Here is a 16,659-nt window from a genome sequence, read left to right on the forward strand (position 1 = left end):
GGGTTACACAATGGCGACTTGACATGATTCTTAACCAGCGAAGTGACTGTTATCTGAGCTGATCGTAGTATTTTAAACGTTACACAGTCGGCCCGAATTCAAAAGGCGCGCTGCGGCCCTATCCAAACGTGCGCGCGCATTTCCCTCCCTCCACTCCTTCCCTACTCCGCGACCTTGCACCTGCTCGCGAGCACGTGCCTGAGCAGACGCGAGTACTCGCGCTCAAAACCGGCCAGTTGTTAAGCCCTGGTGTAGAGGAACCTTATGTTAAACTCACAGATTCCACATCATTACGAAATGTCGTATTCATGATCTATGGAACGAGTATTAATGTAATGTAACGTAACTATACAGTGAAGCGCCGAAGAAACTGGTATAGGCGTGCGTATTCAAATACAGAGATATGTAAACAGGCAGAATACGGCACTGCAGTCGGCAACGTCTGTATAAGACAACAAAGTAGCGATGAAGTGAGGATTTTTCCGCGGGACCATTTCACGAGGGGACCGTGAATATCAGGAATCCGGTAAAACATCAAATCTCCGACATCGCTGGGGCCGGGAAAAGACATCGCAAGAACGGGACCAAAGACGACTGAAGGAAATCGTTGAACGTGACAGAAGCGCAAATCTTCCGCAAATTGCTGTAGATTTCAATTCTGGGCCACCAACAAGTGTCAGCGCGCGAACCATTCAACGAAACATCATCGATATGGGCTTTCGGAGCCGGAGGCCCACTCATGTACCCTTGATGATTGCACGGCACAAAGCTTTACGTCTCGCCTGGGCATGTCAACACCGACATTGGACTGTTGATGATAGGAACATGTTGCCTGGTCAGACGAGTCTCGTTTCGAATTGTATCGGGTAGATGGACGTGTACGGGTATGGAGACAACCTAATGAATCCGTGTATCCTGCATGTCAGCAGTGGACTGTTAAAGTTGGTGGAGGCTCTGTAATGGTGTGGGGTGTGTGCAGTTGGAGAGATACGGCACTAATTCTGACAGGTGAGACGTACATAAGCGTCCTGTCTGATCACCTGCATCTATTCATGTCGATTGTGCATTCCGACAGGCAATTCCAACAGGACAATGCGACACCCCATAAGCCCAGAATTGCTACAGAGTGGCACCAAGAACACTCTTCTCAGTTTAAACACTTCCGCTGGCCACCAAACTCCCCAGACAAGAACACTATTGCGCATACGTGGGATACCCTGCAACGTGCTGTTCATAAGAAGTCTCCACCCCCTCGTATTATTACGGATTTATTGACAGCCCTGAAGGATTCATGGTGTCAATTCCGTCCAGCACTACTTCAGACATTAGTCGACTCCTTGCCACGATGTGCTTGGGCACTTCTGTATGCTCGAGGGAGGGGGGAGAGGCATAGATGTACCCGTTTCTTTGGCTCTTCATTGGATTATAATGACTGAAATCAATGTAATCCAACAGTAAACTTAATCGTTTCAGGTATACTAGTACCTTATGTTTCTTATGAGATCTTTGATGGCAGGATGTTCATATGCCAGTTTGCAGTTTTTGAAATCAATGTTGAATAAGTATGAAGCAATTTCTCTTGTGATGCCCAGATCGAGAAGACCAAGGTCTTTCTTGGCTGCGTAGAAAAGCCTCTTGACACTGAACGTGTCCGTGACGAGCGGTGCCGACCCCCTGATGCTGACGTCGGTGTAGTTCGCCGGAGGGCTGTCGAGTGGGACGTGACTCACGACAGTCAGGTGGTGGCCCCTTGCGGCCAACTCGTGCACCAGCCGGCCCAGCGTGTTGAAGTGGCTGCCGCCAGGATAGTGGAACAACGCCAGGATGCGGGCTGCGTCGCCAGCGCCCGCCGCCAAGCACGCCACTAACGCGACAAGCTGTGTATGTACCTGCAACGAGGAGACCTCCGATAAGAAACCTTTTAGTTATTTTGGTGCTCCTTGTGTGCGCTTCGTCGGGCCTACGTCGCTTCTTCATACCATTTGGCTACTCCTGACAACTGCATCCTCATGAACGGTACTTCATGCTTCATTGTATACCGTCATACACTGATCAGCCAAAACGCTATGACTGAACCGTATCATCTTCATCTTTGCCTAGGTGAGGTGTGTCGCCTTCCAGAGCCTTGGCTTTGCTCTGCCGCGATTGGTCCGTTTGCTTTTAAATTTCGGAGGGCGCTGCGTTCCGGGACAGACCTGCTGACGACGAGAGTATCGAGTGCTGCTGCTGGAGTGAGACGGGGATTTTAGTTTCTGGTTGTGTGGCAGCGCAATGTTGCGGGAAAGATGGTATAACTTCTTGTGAACGCACGTGATTGCTACGAGCGTGTGTACTCGGGACGGCAGCAGTCTTTCTGGACGGGCTGTGTGATAAGGAACCTCGGCGTGGCAACTGTTGACGCGGCGTGTCCGCGTTGCTATGGCGGAACTGGGGTGATTGACATAACTCGAGCTGGTGCTGGTTGCAAGTTGTCGCTGAATGCTTATCTGCCTTCTAGACTAACGGTGAGAATTTCTTGACTTGATGTGTCTCCCTCAATTTCTGCCCGTGTCGTCAGTGTGTTTTGCTGTAAAGTCATGTGCCATGGTGTTTCGCAATTTTAGTAGGCTCAGGCGTGCCCGAAATCCCGATTCAATGATCTGCTGTTATATTGTCACGTGTAACTATCACTAGAAAAGAGTGTTAACTCTCTGCGCCTTAATAACTGAACCTAAAATATTGTCAGTGGTTGAAATTTCATTCTGACCCAAGAGCAATAACGATCTTGTATTTTACAATTTGTTGAGTTGGTTGGTTGTTTTGGGGAAGGAGACCAGACAGCGAGGTCATAGGTCTCATCGGATTAGGGAAGGACGGGGAAGGGAGTCGGCCGTGCCCTTTGAAAGGAACCATCCCGGCATTTGCCTGGAGCGATTTAGGGAAATCACGGAAAACCTAAATCAGGATGGCCGGACGCGGGATTGAACTGTCGTCCTCCCGAATGCGAGTCCAGTGTCTAACCACTGTGCCACCTCGCTCGGTACAATTTGTTGAGTGGTATTATTATTATTTAGTACTGGCCGTCACATTTACTAAGTCAAAGATTTACAAAGGTCAATGGGCGTCATTAACAGTTCCTGCCTAGATAGGCATTATATTTTGAACCATGTGTTCCAATGTTTAGTAATTTTTATTTTATGTGTTATAGAGAGTAGCTGTCATGCCCCATGTGGACGATTCGCCACGTTGGTGAAGTTTCTAGTTGTTCTGCTGGTCTGTGCCATATTGCTAAAGCAGGCAGTGCTAGCACAGCTGATTTTAAATTTTCCCTAGTGGTGAGGAGCACGGGCTGGTTTTAAGTACTAACTCAATAACTTTTACCATTCTCGAATATTTATTACTACCGATGTTCAGGCCCTTTAGGCCGAGTGGCGACGTCACTACCCCTTTTTGGTTATTAATTTTATCTTGTTAGCTTGTTTCATTTAAAAAGAAACTGTGGTATATGAATATGTCTTTTGGTCTTCACTGCTCCTTTGCACGAAGTAAATTAACTGTTGGTTTTGAATTCTTGTAGCATTATCAAAACAGCATTTGTGGTTATACTTGATTGGCCTTTCTGGGCGAATGATTAAAGTCATTCCATTCAGTAACTTATTGTATTGGTCAATAATTAATCAAAGGTGTTAGGTCCTTCAGACTGTGATTATCTCCTTATGTTGAATCTTGTCATTCTGACATTACAGTTACAGTTGTGAATGTTCAGCGGCCCTTCAGGCCTGGAGTTTAAAAAATTTTATTGTATTTTGTGATATATATACTGGTGCAAATATATATATATATATATATATGTATATATATATATATATATATATATATATATAACACAATTTAATTTTATTAATAAAATTTTATTAATAAAATTAAATTGTGTTTGAAACTGTAACCTCATTTGGGTCTACGCTTTGAGCTCTGCTTACCCTACGGTTTGGTTAAGTTTTCCCATACCACGACATATCAATGACCACTGCCCATAGCGACGTTGAATACCGTATGGTGGGGCTGACGGCAAGTGACACAGTAGCAGAGGCATGCAAGTGGAGCAGACACGGACGAGGGATCACCCTAGCGAAGACATGGGCAGATAATTAATACGCAGAGCCTATGAACGAGCATCTCGAAAACGGCGAATCAGGTCGACTGTTCACTTACTACCGTCTTGAGCATCTATGGAAAGAGGTAGAAGGTCAGTGATATTACCACTAGGCACTAAGTGGTTAGACGTCCACAGCTCTTCACACAACATGTGGCTCTGAGGCTTGTCTGCTCTGTAAAGTGTTACAGATGGTGATCTGTGACATCTATGCCGAAAGAGCACAATGCTGGTGCACGCACAAGTGTTTTGGAGCTAGCCATTCATCGCACATTGTTGAAGATGGAGCTCTGCAGCAGGCCACCCCATCGTGGTCACATGTTGACTCAACGACGTTGTCAATTACGATTGATTGGGCAAGATACCATCGGGATTCGATTTTCGATCAATGGAAACCTGTTTCTCTTCAGGTGAACCACACTTTTGCTATACTAGGTCGCTTCCTGTCTCCACAGATGCTGTCATCGAGGTGAACGGCGGCGCGGAACGGACAGTGCGCCACGGACTCAGGCTGGTGGGAGCAGCATTATGCTATAGGAGGCATTCTCCTGCACATGTAAAACTATGATGGTAACTGAAGACACGCTCACAGCTGCGAACCATATGTGCCCCTTCATTTTTGATGTCTTGGCTGAAGGCTATCTTGTCTGTCAGCTGTACAACTGTCCATGTCTAGAAGACAGAACCGTGCTACAGTGGTTTCAGGAGCATTATAGTGAACTCACGTTGGTGTTTCGGAGACCAAATTCTCATATGTAAAACTTTTGGAACCTATGTGGATCGAGATCGGGCACCATCATCACGTACACAAATCGGCAGCTCGCTATTTACGCCAATTACATGACTTGTGCATAGACATCTAACGCCTCACACCTGCCAACAAACTGTCTGATCCGTGATCTGAAGAGTCAGTGACGCACTTCGTTCCAAAGATGGACAAACAAGCTATTAAGCAGGTGGTCATAATGTTTTGACTTATCAGTGTGTGTCAGTTTGTTTCTGCCGTTGTCATCAAATGTTTTAAACTGTCACAAGGAACAAGAATTGTTTCTAAAACTTTGATCATCCCGTTTCACACAGATTGCAAAAGTCAAAATATTTAAATGAAGTACAAAATCTTCCGTGTAACTTGAGTCACATTTACCCTAATAAGTAGGGTAAACCTTGGTAAGTTCGTCGCGTTGCTTATTTCGTGATACGTTGTTGATTCCTCTTCACGGATTTATCAACCACGCTAGAAATGCAGTCGCTGACCCACATATAGCAGCCCATGTCCCCTGCCTGCAGCGGAATTTCACGCCGCGCTCCCAGCGGCCTTGGCAGCACAGTCAGTTGTTTTCTTCCGTTGTGGGTAGTTGTCTTTCGCTTTCGCGCTGCAGAATCCCACGTGTTTTCAAAGTGCTGATTACTCGTCATATTAACAAGGTAAGATTTTGCACAGTTGTTTATGTGATATAAATAAATTTTTCTGATTAAGGTTTTGGTTTTTGCGTTCGTTAGTTTACACATAATAGCCTTAGCTACGCTAGTAAAAATCTTAGCACTTTAACTGCTATCTTTCGCCACCCTGGACAGTCTTCACAATTACTGGCTAATAAACGTATTTAAAGGCGGATATTTAATTATTTGTAGTAGCATGCCAGTGGTATAGATTGAGCACTTCATTCTAAACCAGATAATACATTAAATTGACATATCACGAATTAACCAGGCTATCACGAACTTAACCAGTTTTTCCTTCCGCATGTTAGACGCCTCCAAAATATCGCAAATATGCAAACCAAAATAATATTACAACAGCGAGGTTGGTAAAAGACGAGAAGTATTCAATTTACAAGGCATCAAAGCAATGTGAAGTGCCATAGTCTACCCTGAAAGTCTTTCTTTGCAGGACTGAAGGTGAATGTGTAGGCCTACCTAAATTAGGGAAACGGTTTGCTATACCTGTGCAAATGGAACAAAGAATATGCAATTACATAATTTTCAAGCAGGAATTAGTGTTCGGATTGACTGTTATTCAGATTCGAAAACTGGCATATAAGCTAGCTACTGCAACTGGTAGAAAACATCCCTTCAATGAAGAAGAACAAGCTGTAGTGGACTGCTGGTGGAAGGATTTTAAAACACGTTATGGGCTTACCTTAAGAGTGCCTGAAAATATAGCTGCTTACAGGTCTTCAGTAGGAAATATGACAATAATTACTGACTTTTCTGAAAAATTAGAAGCATTAGTCACAGATCTAGGAGTTCAAGATCGTCCAGATCTAGTAGCGATGAGACAGGGCTGTCATATGTGATGAAGCCTCCAAGATCGTTACAGCAATTGGCAAAAAGTATGTATATAGCAGAACATTTGCTGATCGAGGTAAAATTCACACATTGCTTGCCTGTGTCAATGCTAGTGGTCGCTGGAAATCACCTATGGTGATACTTAAGGGTGTTCGAATGTCAGAAGGTCTCCTGGAAGACGTAATTCCTGCCACCATTGTGAAACAATCACCAAAAGGGTGGATAAATTGAGAACTTTTTCTGGAATGGTTCAATCATTTCATACAATGTATACCTCCTGCAAGACCTATAATTTTAGTAATGGATTCCCGTGGATCCCATATTTCAGAGGAGGTCATTGATCGGGCCAAGAAGAACCAGACCTTTCTTCTGACATTTCCACCCACACTACTCACATTCTGCAACCATTGGCTGTAGTGGTATATAGGCAACTTAAAAGCTCATGGGGAAAATCTTCAAACAGCTACATGGTCAAGAATCCAGGTCTCAGACCCAGCAGATCCGATTTCCACAAACTGTTGAAACCTGCTTATTACAGTGCTTTCAGTCCTGAGACCATCATATCGGCTTTTAGGAAGATTGGGATATAACCATATAATCCTGCTGCTGTGACTGATGAGGCAATATGAACATCAAATCTGACAGACAAACCTGCAGAAGACAATCTGGAACCAGCATTAGATGATTCAGAAAGTCATTCAGAGGTGAATGAACCTCTTGCTCTGCCTGTCTTAACACGTGATGGGAACAAATGCAAGCGGAGGAGAAAGACAGATAGCAAGGCAAAATGTCAGACGCCAATTCAAGAATGAGCTCCCAAATGAACCAGACGTAGGCCTATGCATTTTCTAAGATATTATCTCACGTGCTTCATTAACAGAGTTGGTAGTTGTTCCTTTGAGTTATTGTTTATTTACTTTAATGAACTTTACTGATTTATAGGTAGGCCACGAAAGGAAGATACATTAAATCCACAACCCAGCACCTCTGGAGTGACAAAGAAGAGCACGAAGGATGACAATAAATGTGGATCCTGTGGCCACAGTTATTTAGAAGACGTAAGGAAAAAATCAGGTGCTCTACGGATTTTTGTTTAACGTGGTACCATTCGAAGCGTCAACATACTTTTGAAGAGAGTGAGGACTTTTTATGTGCAACAATTGTCAAAACCTTTCTGATGAAGACTAAAATGAGGCTTTCAGTTAATCAGTAAATTCATTCAGTGTTTTTGCTCATTAATTTGTCAGTATTTTATCATTATTATCATAAATAAGCCTCTTTGTCGGAAAATGTAAAAATAAAATCTTGTATAGAAATACAATGCTTTCATTATTTAATTAATGCATTATCATGAAATTACCCAAGTAATGTCACGAACTTACCAAGGGTATCACGAAATAACCTACAAAACTCTTAGTTGATGGTATCATAAGGGAGAGAATGTAGAACCAACCAATCATAACATTGAATATATTGAATAATGCATTTAAGGACAGGCTTACATTGTAATTCAGTAGGCTTTCGAAATATTTTTTATGTACTTTAAATTGACTTAATACAGAAATCCTCACGAAATTACCAAGGTTTACCCTTCACATAATCAAAGCGTTTTCAGCATGATAATTTATTTTTAGCCGAATGTGCACACAGGTGGTCTGACACATCAGGGAGAATATTTTCACATTAATACAATCTCTGACAATTTCTTCCCATACCCTACCTTCTCAGTACCTTTAAGGGGATACGGAATCACCTATCCCCGCAATGTTAATATATGCCTACTATAGGGAACATTTTCTCACAAACTACTGGAGACAGAGAGGTAAAAATTTTACTGTATGTGAATTCATATGTTACAACAATACTGAAACAACAGTTTATTGTCAAAGTATTTTCTTACAGAGATATTGTACATTTATTTTTAAGTAAATTTTTTCCATCGCTTTTTACTAGACTATCACCCCTAAGTCTTTTGTAAATCAAGTAATTAAAACATCGTTGTTTCAGTATGTAATAGGGACCTATGTCACTACGTCATAAAAATTTCAGACTTCTAGGTTGACCAGTACCTGAGATAATGTTCCTAGATGAAGTAAAAAGTAAACTTACGGGATACGGAGAAAGAAGATTAAAACATTCCTGATCCGTAGCTAATACCCCCTTCACAGTCTTCATAATCATCTTCAAGTCTTCTTTTGGCACCCCTCTGCACCTGTCTTGCTTTTTTCACTAATGTCTTGATTATATTATCAGCATGCCTTAGTCTGTGCTGATCTAAAAAGAACATAGCACGTACCGTACGGCAACCAACACACATACCCAACTTTTGAAGGACCTGGCATTTAGTTATATTTCCAAGATTGAAGGTTGCCACAGCATCATACACACCAAAATGTAGTGTATTAATTCCGACAAACACTGTTTTTGGGAGACGATGCCATATCACACTATTCAAGCACTCGTTGGGGTTCTGCGTTTTTCCGTGAAGACATTTCATCAGAAGACTTCTGTCAGCCAGATCTCTGAAAATGGGCTTTATTTCTGCCATGATGGCTGATGGTAGACTGTGGTGGTGAATGTATTTCTCTCCTGTTGTTAGTCCCCTATTGTATTTAAGCCAGCTGTTTTCACCTTTGGGGCACAAACCATGTTGTGGATGCTCATCCGTGGATGCGGTGTGGAAATATAAAGCCCATATAGCTCTCCTCATTTCTTCAAGATTGCCTGTATTTTGCCTGATTGCAAGGCCATAGCAGTTCTGAATGTGGTCTATTATGGAATCAGTCAATCTTCCTCTGCCATCCAAGGTTTTCCCATCATCTAGTTTTTTCCCTTTCATAACTGATTTTAACCTTCTCAGCCTGGCACCCATTCTCTTCTGCACATGTCCTATACATTCAAGTTTGCTTATATTTACACTGTTCCCATATGGTTTGCTTTCCAAAACTTCTTTGAATGCTTTAGAGTCACCATCTCCCAGATATTTGACATAGCGAACATTATACCACTGTGAAGAGCGATGAAAAATTTTCTTCACCCCAGCAACCTCCATGCCACCACTACTACCATAATAATTAGCAATACAGTCATCACTGTGTTCATTTTTCAGCCTGCCTGTGCACCTACAGTATTTAGACATTATTGCAACATCAATAACCTTGCCAGTATCAGCACTAGTTGCTGTTACAACACCATTGTTGGAGGTGTGGCCCCTTTTCTGCCACGTGCCATCAAACGCCACTGTGAGGTCACGACTGCCGTCATTTTCTTCCACTGCTTCTTCCACAGCAACCTGCATTGACTTCTGTGCTACATCTTCAACTGCAGATCCTAGTACTTAATTGTAAGCTTCAAACTTTGAAGGTGCACTTGGAAGATTTAGAACACCACATAGCGTATCACCAGCTGCTTTGCCCTTACCAATTGCTCGCAATCCATAAACTAACCTAATATTTACACTATAAAGTTCAGTTTTCTTGTATCCATTATTTACAGTTACTGAAACCGAACTTGCAAACTTACAGCTGTATTTACAAACACTGCATATTAAATTAAACTGGGCAGCCAGGCCAACATGGGATTCTACTTTCAGAGAAACGTTTCCATGACATTTTTTGCAGCACAAACTGTTTTCAAGAGCTTCACACAATATATTCGTATCAATGAGTTCAAAAACTTCATTCCCTCTATCAAGTAAATTATATTTCTCTTCCAAATCTCTTAGTTTTTTATGAGAAGCACTGTTTTCATTTGGTGTAAGTTCGTTCGGCAAATCAGTAATAAGTGGATTCACATTTTCCAACAGTGATGATGATGAACTGCTTTGCTTTGCTAATGAATCATTATTTCTTTTCTTTTGCCAGTTCACACGCTTTTTAAATACTTTTGCTTTAGCTCTAGGCATTTTCACTGCGAAAAATGAAGCACTAAATACGAAATAACTCAACAACAACTACTTTCTTATATCACACTGTTTACAAAACAGTCCCGCCACAAAGTCAAAGAGTAACTTGAGGAAACCAGAGAGAAACATTTTCGGGCAACTAGTGTATAAATAGTCGCTGGAAACAGGGATATTTGAATTCATGTCACTTTAAAGGTACTGCCAAAAAGTTCATGGTCAGCCACGAGAGACGTGTATAACTAAAGCGCAATACCCGATCTCACAAATATATAAAAATAAAATAGTTATAATTGTAGTAGAGCTATGTATGATACGTCATTTTAAAGAGGAAACATGGCAGAATATAATACGCCAATAAAAAAAAATTCGATTTTTTAACCCAAAATCCGATTCTGCATCCCCTTAAGTGACGGTATTAGTAGTCGTTTGGTATTGATTTTAGCAACAGCTCTTGTCGTTAGTATACAGAAAACAGTTCTAGGGCATCGCAGACCAGCCACATATACTGGTGTCAGTTCACTGTTAGCCCCGCTTAGATTATTCTGGTGCACACATGATGCAGTACTGGCTTTGTTTAGTTTTAGAACAGACTTTTTCTTGCTTGGTATCTTACTTTAGTATTGTGTAAGTGTTGTAACTCCATCATGGCATCTTCTTATGACGCAGAAGAGGAGAGAATTAGACAGCTGATTGTAGAAGTGATGGCTGAATATGAAGCTGATAATTACGGACAATTGGAGAGCTCGATTTCAAAGGAATGCAGGACCCAGAATATAGTAATGATTCCGACACTGAGCAAGAAACGTCGAATAATGAAACAGGAGACAGTGATTATGACGCAGATAGTGAAGTGTTTGACATCAAAGATGGAACAGTATGTTAGTCACGACCTCCGCTAGAGAACTCGCCCACAGGTTCTCATATCAGGGTGACACACATACCGGAAGAACAGTGCTAGAACTCCTCTACACCACTACTAACCTTTTAATGACCAAATTATGCACATACTCATTAACTGTACTAATAGATATATACAAAGTGTTCAGGGGAAGTTTTCTGGGGCGAGAGATGCCCAACAAACTAACGAAGATGAAATGAAGGCTTTATTGGATTTATTGTACTACACTTGTGTGTTTTGTGCCTATCAAATACGTCTGCAAGACTGGTGGAGAATAAATGGCACTGCACATAGACATTGCGGTGTCATCATAAGACATCACTCTTGCACTGGCCATCAAAAGCCCGGCAGCGCTAACGTCAGTACCTGCGGACCACGGGGGGTGGCGCTAGTGTGGCAGTATACGCATACGAAGCGCCGCAAGTCTCCCTCTCCGGGAGGACTGTACGACATCAGCGCCCTCTCCAAAGTGTTCGTTACCACAAAAATGCAAACCACTCCTTCTCCATGACAATGCAAGGAGTCACACAAGTATGGGCACCTGAGACGAACTCACAAAACTCTATTGGATTGTTCTTCCTCATTCACCCTAGTACCCAGATGTGCCACTTTCCGACTTCCATCTATTTGGCCCAATGAAGGGTACCCTCTCTGCGAAGCAGTATGTGGATGATGGGGAGGTTAGTGATGCAGAGAATTAGGACTCATACGGATGGGTTCATGACTTTCCTCTCGCTGTATTTGCGAGTAGACCAGGAAACGAAATGAGTAGTAGTGGTAGAGGATACCCTCCGCCACGCACATTAGTGGGGCTTGTGGAGAATGTATGTAGATATAGATGGCAATTATATTCCTCCTGCCGCATTTTGTAACGTTGTCTGACATACCTTCAGCTACACCACTAAATCCTTTCCCTCGTTTCTCTACTTTTTCTCTATAATTAATCGAACTGTAATTTGTGGAAATAATATTCTTCTAGATGCACAAGTTTTAAATTACGGTATTAATTTGAACTGATTAGAGCTGCTTCTGAGTTACACTCCTGCCATTGTACAAACCACCTCTAGGGTCCCTGTAATAGCCACTGTGTGGCGTATTGTAGATCCATACTTGTGGCTCCCAATGCACGTCACATCGAACTGCTGCGGGCACTGTCGGCGTACATCAGTGATGCAATCGCCTCAGACGCGCAGCCTCCGACGCCCCACCCGCCTTTCCTACAGGTCTTTGGCCTGGACACTGCAGGCAAACTATACTGACAATTCTGCGCTCCACTGCCACCCATTTCATCTGCTTAAATAACAATTGTATTTAGGTTTGAATTTATGACCCAGCATGATTGTTTTTTAATCAATTAATAATCATGATTGCATAAAGTTTGTCCCCTGTCCAGTTACCGGAATCCGACGTGACTAAGAGATGCAGCCTGACTGGCCAAGGGTGTCGACGGTGAGTCGCCAAAACCACAGAACGACAACAGCTATGGGTGGATATGACAGAATGGAAAGTCTGAAGAGTGAACCAAATCGAAAGCCTAGACGTGGCAAGATCAGGAATGGAACAACGATGGGTACTACAAGAGCAACGATGATACAAGAGCGCAGTAGGAACATGACTGACTCCTGAGCACTGAACTGCACTGCACTAATGAGCAGAGTGGCATAGAGACTGGAGAGGGTGAAGGGTAAGCAGCATGGCTGCTGTTTCTCCTTTACCCTCTTTGGTGGTTCGGTGGCCTCACATTCGAATGCTACTTCCTCAGGTTTGCAAAGTAGTCTATGGCGGCAGGATTCCTCCTTCCAGAGCGCCACTCTTCCTTCACCCACTTCTCCGTGACACGGTAGACATGCTTCCAGTCATGGGGGGGGGGAGGGTGAAGATAGGGTGGGCGTTGAGAATCCACAGCTCTTTCTGGGACACCACCTCGTGCAACAGGCCACAGGTGTGGCTGAGGTCGTACAGGTGGTGGAGAAGGCGAGCGTTAGGTGTATCTGCAGATGTCAAGTGATATGGATTATCCTAGTGTGGGTCTCACATCCCTCAGAGAAGCAGCAGTCTTCTTCAGAAAGGGCTGCATGCTCCTCTCATCTGAGAGTGGCAGGCACAGGGCAGCTCCTCCTCCTCCTCTGACTCTTCCTCGTCAGGTGAGGGAGTGGATGGCATCACTTCCTTGCCTTGTGTGTCTGCCTCCACAGCAGGAGGCAGAGTGACTCCTGAGCCTTTTTTCTCTTTATTGTAATTTCATTCCCCTGCCCTACACGTGCAGTTTAGGGCTGGCAGTGGCACAGTCCACTGCTCTTCAGCCCAACAGCTTTATAAAATACAGAAAGGTGGATTCTTACATTAAAAAGGGGATAAAAAGAGGGTACATATAAAAACCGGAAATGGAGATGTGGGGAGTTAAAATACACACTAATATGGGGACATGAACTGTTGGACAGTTTGAACTCGACATAAAGTAAAGAACACAGTGGACATTTTGAAATGCACTTAAAAAACACTTGAGGCAAAAAAATGTTAAAGGCAGCCACAGTGTAAAAATCATATGAACCATCATGCACTATATGCAGGTAGAGCACACATTTAAAGCCACATCACTCAACGACACTGTATAATGGCACCAAACACAACACTAACACAGCACACTTGATAATTAATAACAACCTTGGATGATCTTCTGGGGAGGGGGGACAAGGGAGAAGAGAAAATAAGGCGCAAAGGAAGGAAGAGAACGGGGGATGAGGTGGGGGGTGCGCTGAAGGAGAGCTGGGAATGGAAGGGACAGGAGAGGAAAAGAATCAAGGAGGGGGCGCAGGGACTAAGGGAGGAAAGGAGGAAAATCTGCTCTGGGAGAAGGAGAAGAGAGGAAAAAGGCGGCCGTGGGGAGGGGAGGGAACATGGCCAGGCTACAGTTGGAAGGAAGGGTAGACGTCACAGCAAAATTCAACATCCGGGAGGGGCAGGTGCTGGAAATTGCCCTGATGAATGAGATGGAGGATGTGGAGGTGGACAGAGGGAGGGATACAGCGATAGAGATATGGCAATGGGTGGGGTGTGGAGAGGAAGGAGGAAACCATGGGGTGGGGTGATCAAGGCTGCAGACAGTGTAAAGGATGCAGAGATGTTGGAGGAGAAGTAGGTGGGTGAAGGAGATGAGGTCGTACATGGGGGGGAAAGGTGGATATGGAAGGCAAGGCCGAGTGTGTGGTGTTCGAGCCTTGTAAAAGTGGGGGCAGAGATCCAGGCAATGCTGGCATAATAGAGGATAGAATGGATTATGGATTTGTAGGTGTGGAGGATGGTGGAAGGATGCAATCCCCATGTCTGGTCAGACAGGAGTTTCAGGAGGTGGAGGCAGGAATGGGCTTTCTGCAGGGTAGTCAGGAGATGAGAGGTCCAGGTGAGGTGACAATCGAGGGTGAGGCCAAGGTATCCCAGGGTGAGGGTGAGCTGGATGGGATGGCCACAAAGGATGAGGTACAAATTGTATAGACGGAAGAAGCGGGTGGTGAAGCCTATGATGAGTGACTTGGTTTTGGAGGGGTTCATACGAAGGAACGACTGGTTACACCAACTGGTGAAGTGGTTAAGGTGGGTTTGGAGGGTGCATCGGAAACGTTAAAGGGTAGGACGCAGAGCCAGGAAAGTGGTGTCATCAGCATATTGGAGGAACTCCTGAGCCTTTGCGCTGCCAGCTTTATAGGGCCCCCTCGAGCGCCGATTGGACACAGCGCTGTGGAGGCGACAGCTGCGCTCGCAGGTTACAGGGGCGCCCCCTATCGGCTGTCGTCTACGTCCTTGCCTTCTAGAGGACTGTCCAAATTGTTGGGCCAGTGTACCAGACCCTATCTTGGGTATCAGTTTTTCCAAGAGAGTGTCTGACAAAGTTGTCATCAATACTAGTGAAGGAGGAAAGGTTGTTCAGGCCGCCAACTGTTTGGAGGAATCACAGGAGTATTTTATTATTGACTAGCTGAGGAACCGGGCGAGGCCAGGTATTTATTAATTTCAGTCGTGTATTAGTTCATTCATCTTCTCTCCTCTCTCTCTACTTCACCCTCTCATATCTCTGTCTCCTCTTCCTCCTCCTGCTACTCCTCCCTCCTATATGCGCCTATCTCCAACTTCTCGCTCGTCCTCACTTCTCTCTCCATGTTCACTCACACTGTAGGAAGCTGGTGGTTCTTACCCTGGCGGTAAATAATATGTGTACCAAATTCACTGAAATCGTTCCAGGGTATTTTACCTACTGCTTTGCTCTCATACGTACATGCAAGTAAAATGTATTTCACATATATTTAACACATTTCATACGTATTTGTACACATATTTCACCTTCATGTTTGACAAATTTCGCCCCTCAGTTTCATTTTCATGCAGTTTAATGTTTATGACGTCGTATTTCTGAACCATGTGCTGTATAATCACATTGTTTTGCAGGTATATGCAGTGGTATATGTGCCTACTGTCTGCGAATTGTGTTGTGAGCGGTGTTAGTGGTAAAAAGTAATGAATTAAAACGTTTCCTTGCCCATCTCAGTGTTCGTGGCGTAATATCTACTGAATTATTTAACATACAATGATATATTTTTGCAGGTGCATTCAGCGGTAAATGTGGGTACTGCCTGCGAAAAGTGTTGTGAATAGAGTTCGTACAAAAGAAGTAAACAATTAAAACGTCATGCACGATGTCGCGGCTTTTCACTCATCTCAGTATTTGACATTATATCTCATAAACTATGTGTCCCAGAATTACGTAATTTTTCTGGTACATTCAATGACATATGTAAATACGGTTTTCAAAATGTGTCACTATCTACACCTACACCTACATAGATACTCCGAAATCCATTATACGGTGCGTGGCGGAGGGTACCTCGTACTACAACTAGCATCTTCTCTGCCTGTTCCACTCCCAAACAGAACGAGGGGAAAATGACTGCCTATATGCCACTGTACGAGCCCTATCTTATCTTTGTGGTCTTTCCGCGAAATATAAGATGGCAGCAGTAAAATTGTACTGCAGTCAGCCTCAAATTCTGGTTCTCTAAATTTCCTCAGTAGCGATTCACGAAAAGAACGCCTCCTTTCCTCTAGAGACTCCCACTCAGGTTCCTGAAGCATTTCCGCAACACTCGCGTGATGATCAAACCTACCAGTAACAAATCTAGCAGCCCGCCTCTGAATTGCTTCCCGACCTGATAGGGATCCCAAACGCTCGATCAGTACTCATGAATAGGTCGTATTAGTGTTTTATAAGCGGTCTTTACAGATGAACCACATCTTCCCAAAATTCTACCAATGAACCGAAGACGACTATCCGCCTTCCCCACGATTGCAATTACATGCTTGTCCCACTTCATATCACTCTGCAATGTTGCGCGCAAATATTTAATCGACGTGACTGTGTCAAGCGCTACACTACTAATGGAGTAT

At 43.7% G+C, this 16,659-nt stretch overlaps 1 protein-coding gene across 1 annotated transcript in view; it reads right to left on the reverse strand.

Moving 5' to 3' along the window:
• LOC126484382 (UDP-glucosyltransferase 2-like) overlaps window positions 1–16,659 on the reverse strand; it is a 114,319-nt gene that overhangs the window by 81,299 nt on the left and 16,361 nt on the right. The window contains exon 2 of the mRNA XM_050107870.1: window positions 1,486–1,889. Coding sequence (XP_049963827.1) covers window positions 1,486–1,889 — 404 coding nt within the window. The remainder of the gene's footprint in view (window positions 1–1,485; window positions 1,890–16,659) is intronic.

Source organism: Schistocerca serialis, chromosome 6 (genome assembly GCF_023864345.2).
Source record: "Schistocerca serialis cubense isolate TAMUIC-IGC-003099 chromosome 6, iqSchSeri2.2, whole genome shotgun sequence".
NCBI lineage: Eukaryota > Metazoa > Arthropoda > Insecta > Orthoptera > Acrididae > Schistocerca > Schistocerca serialis.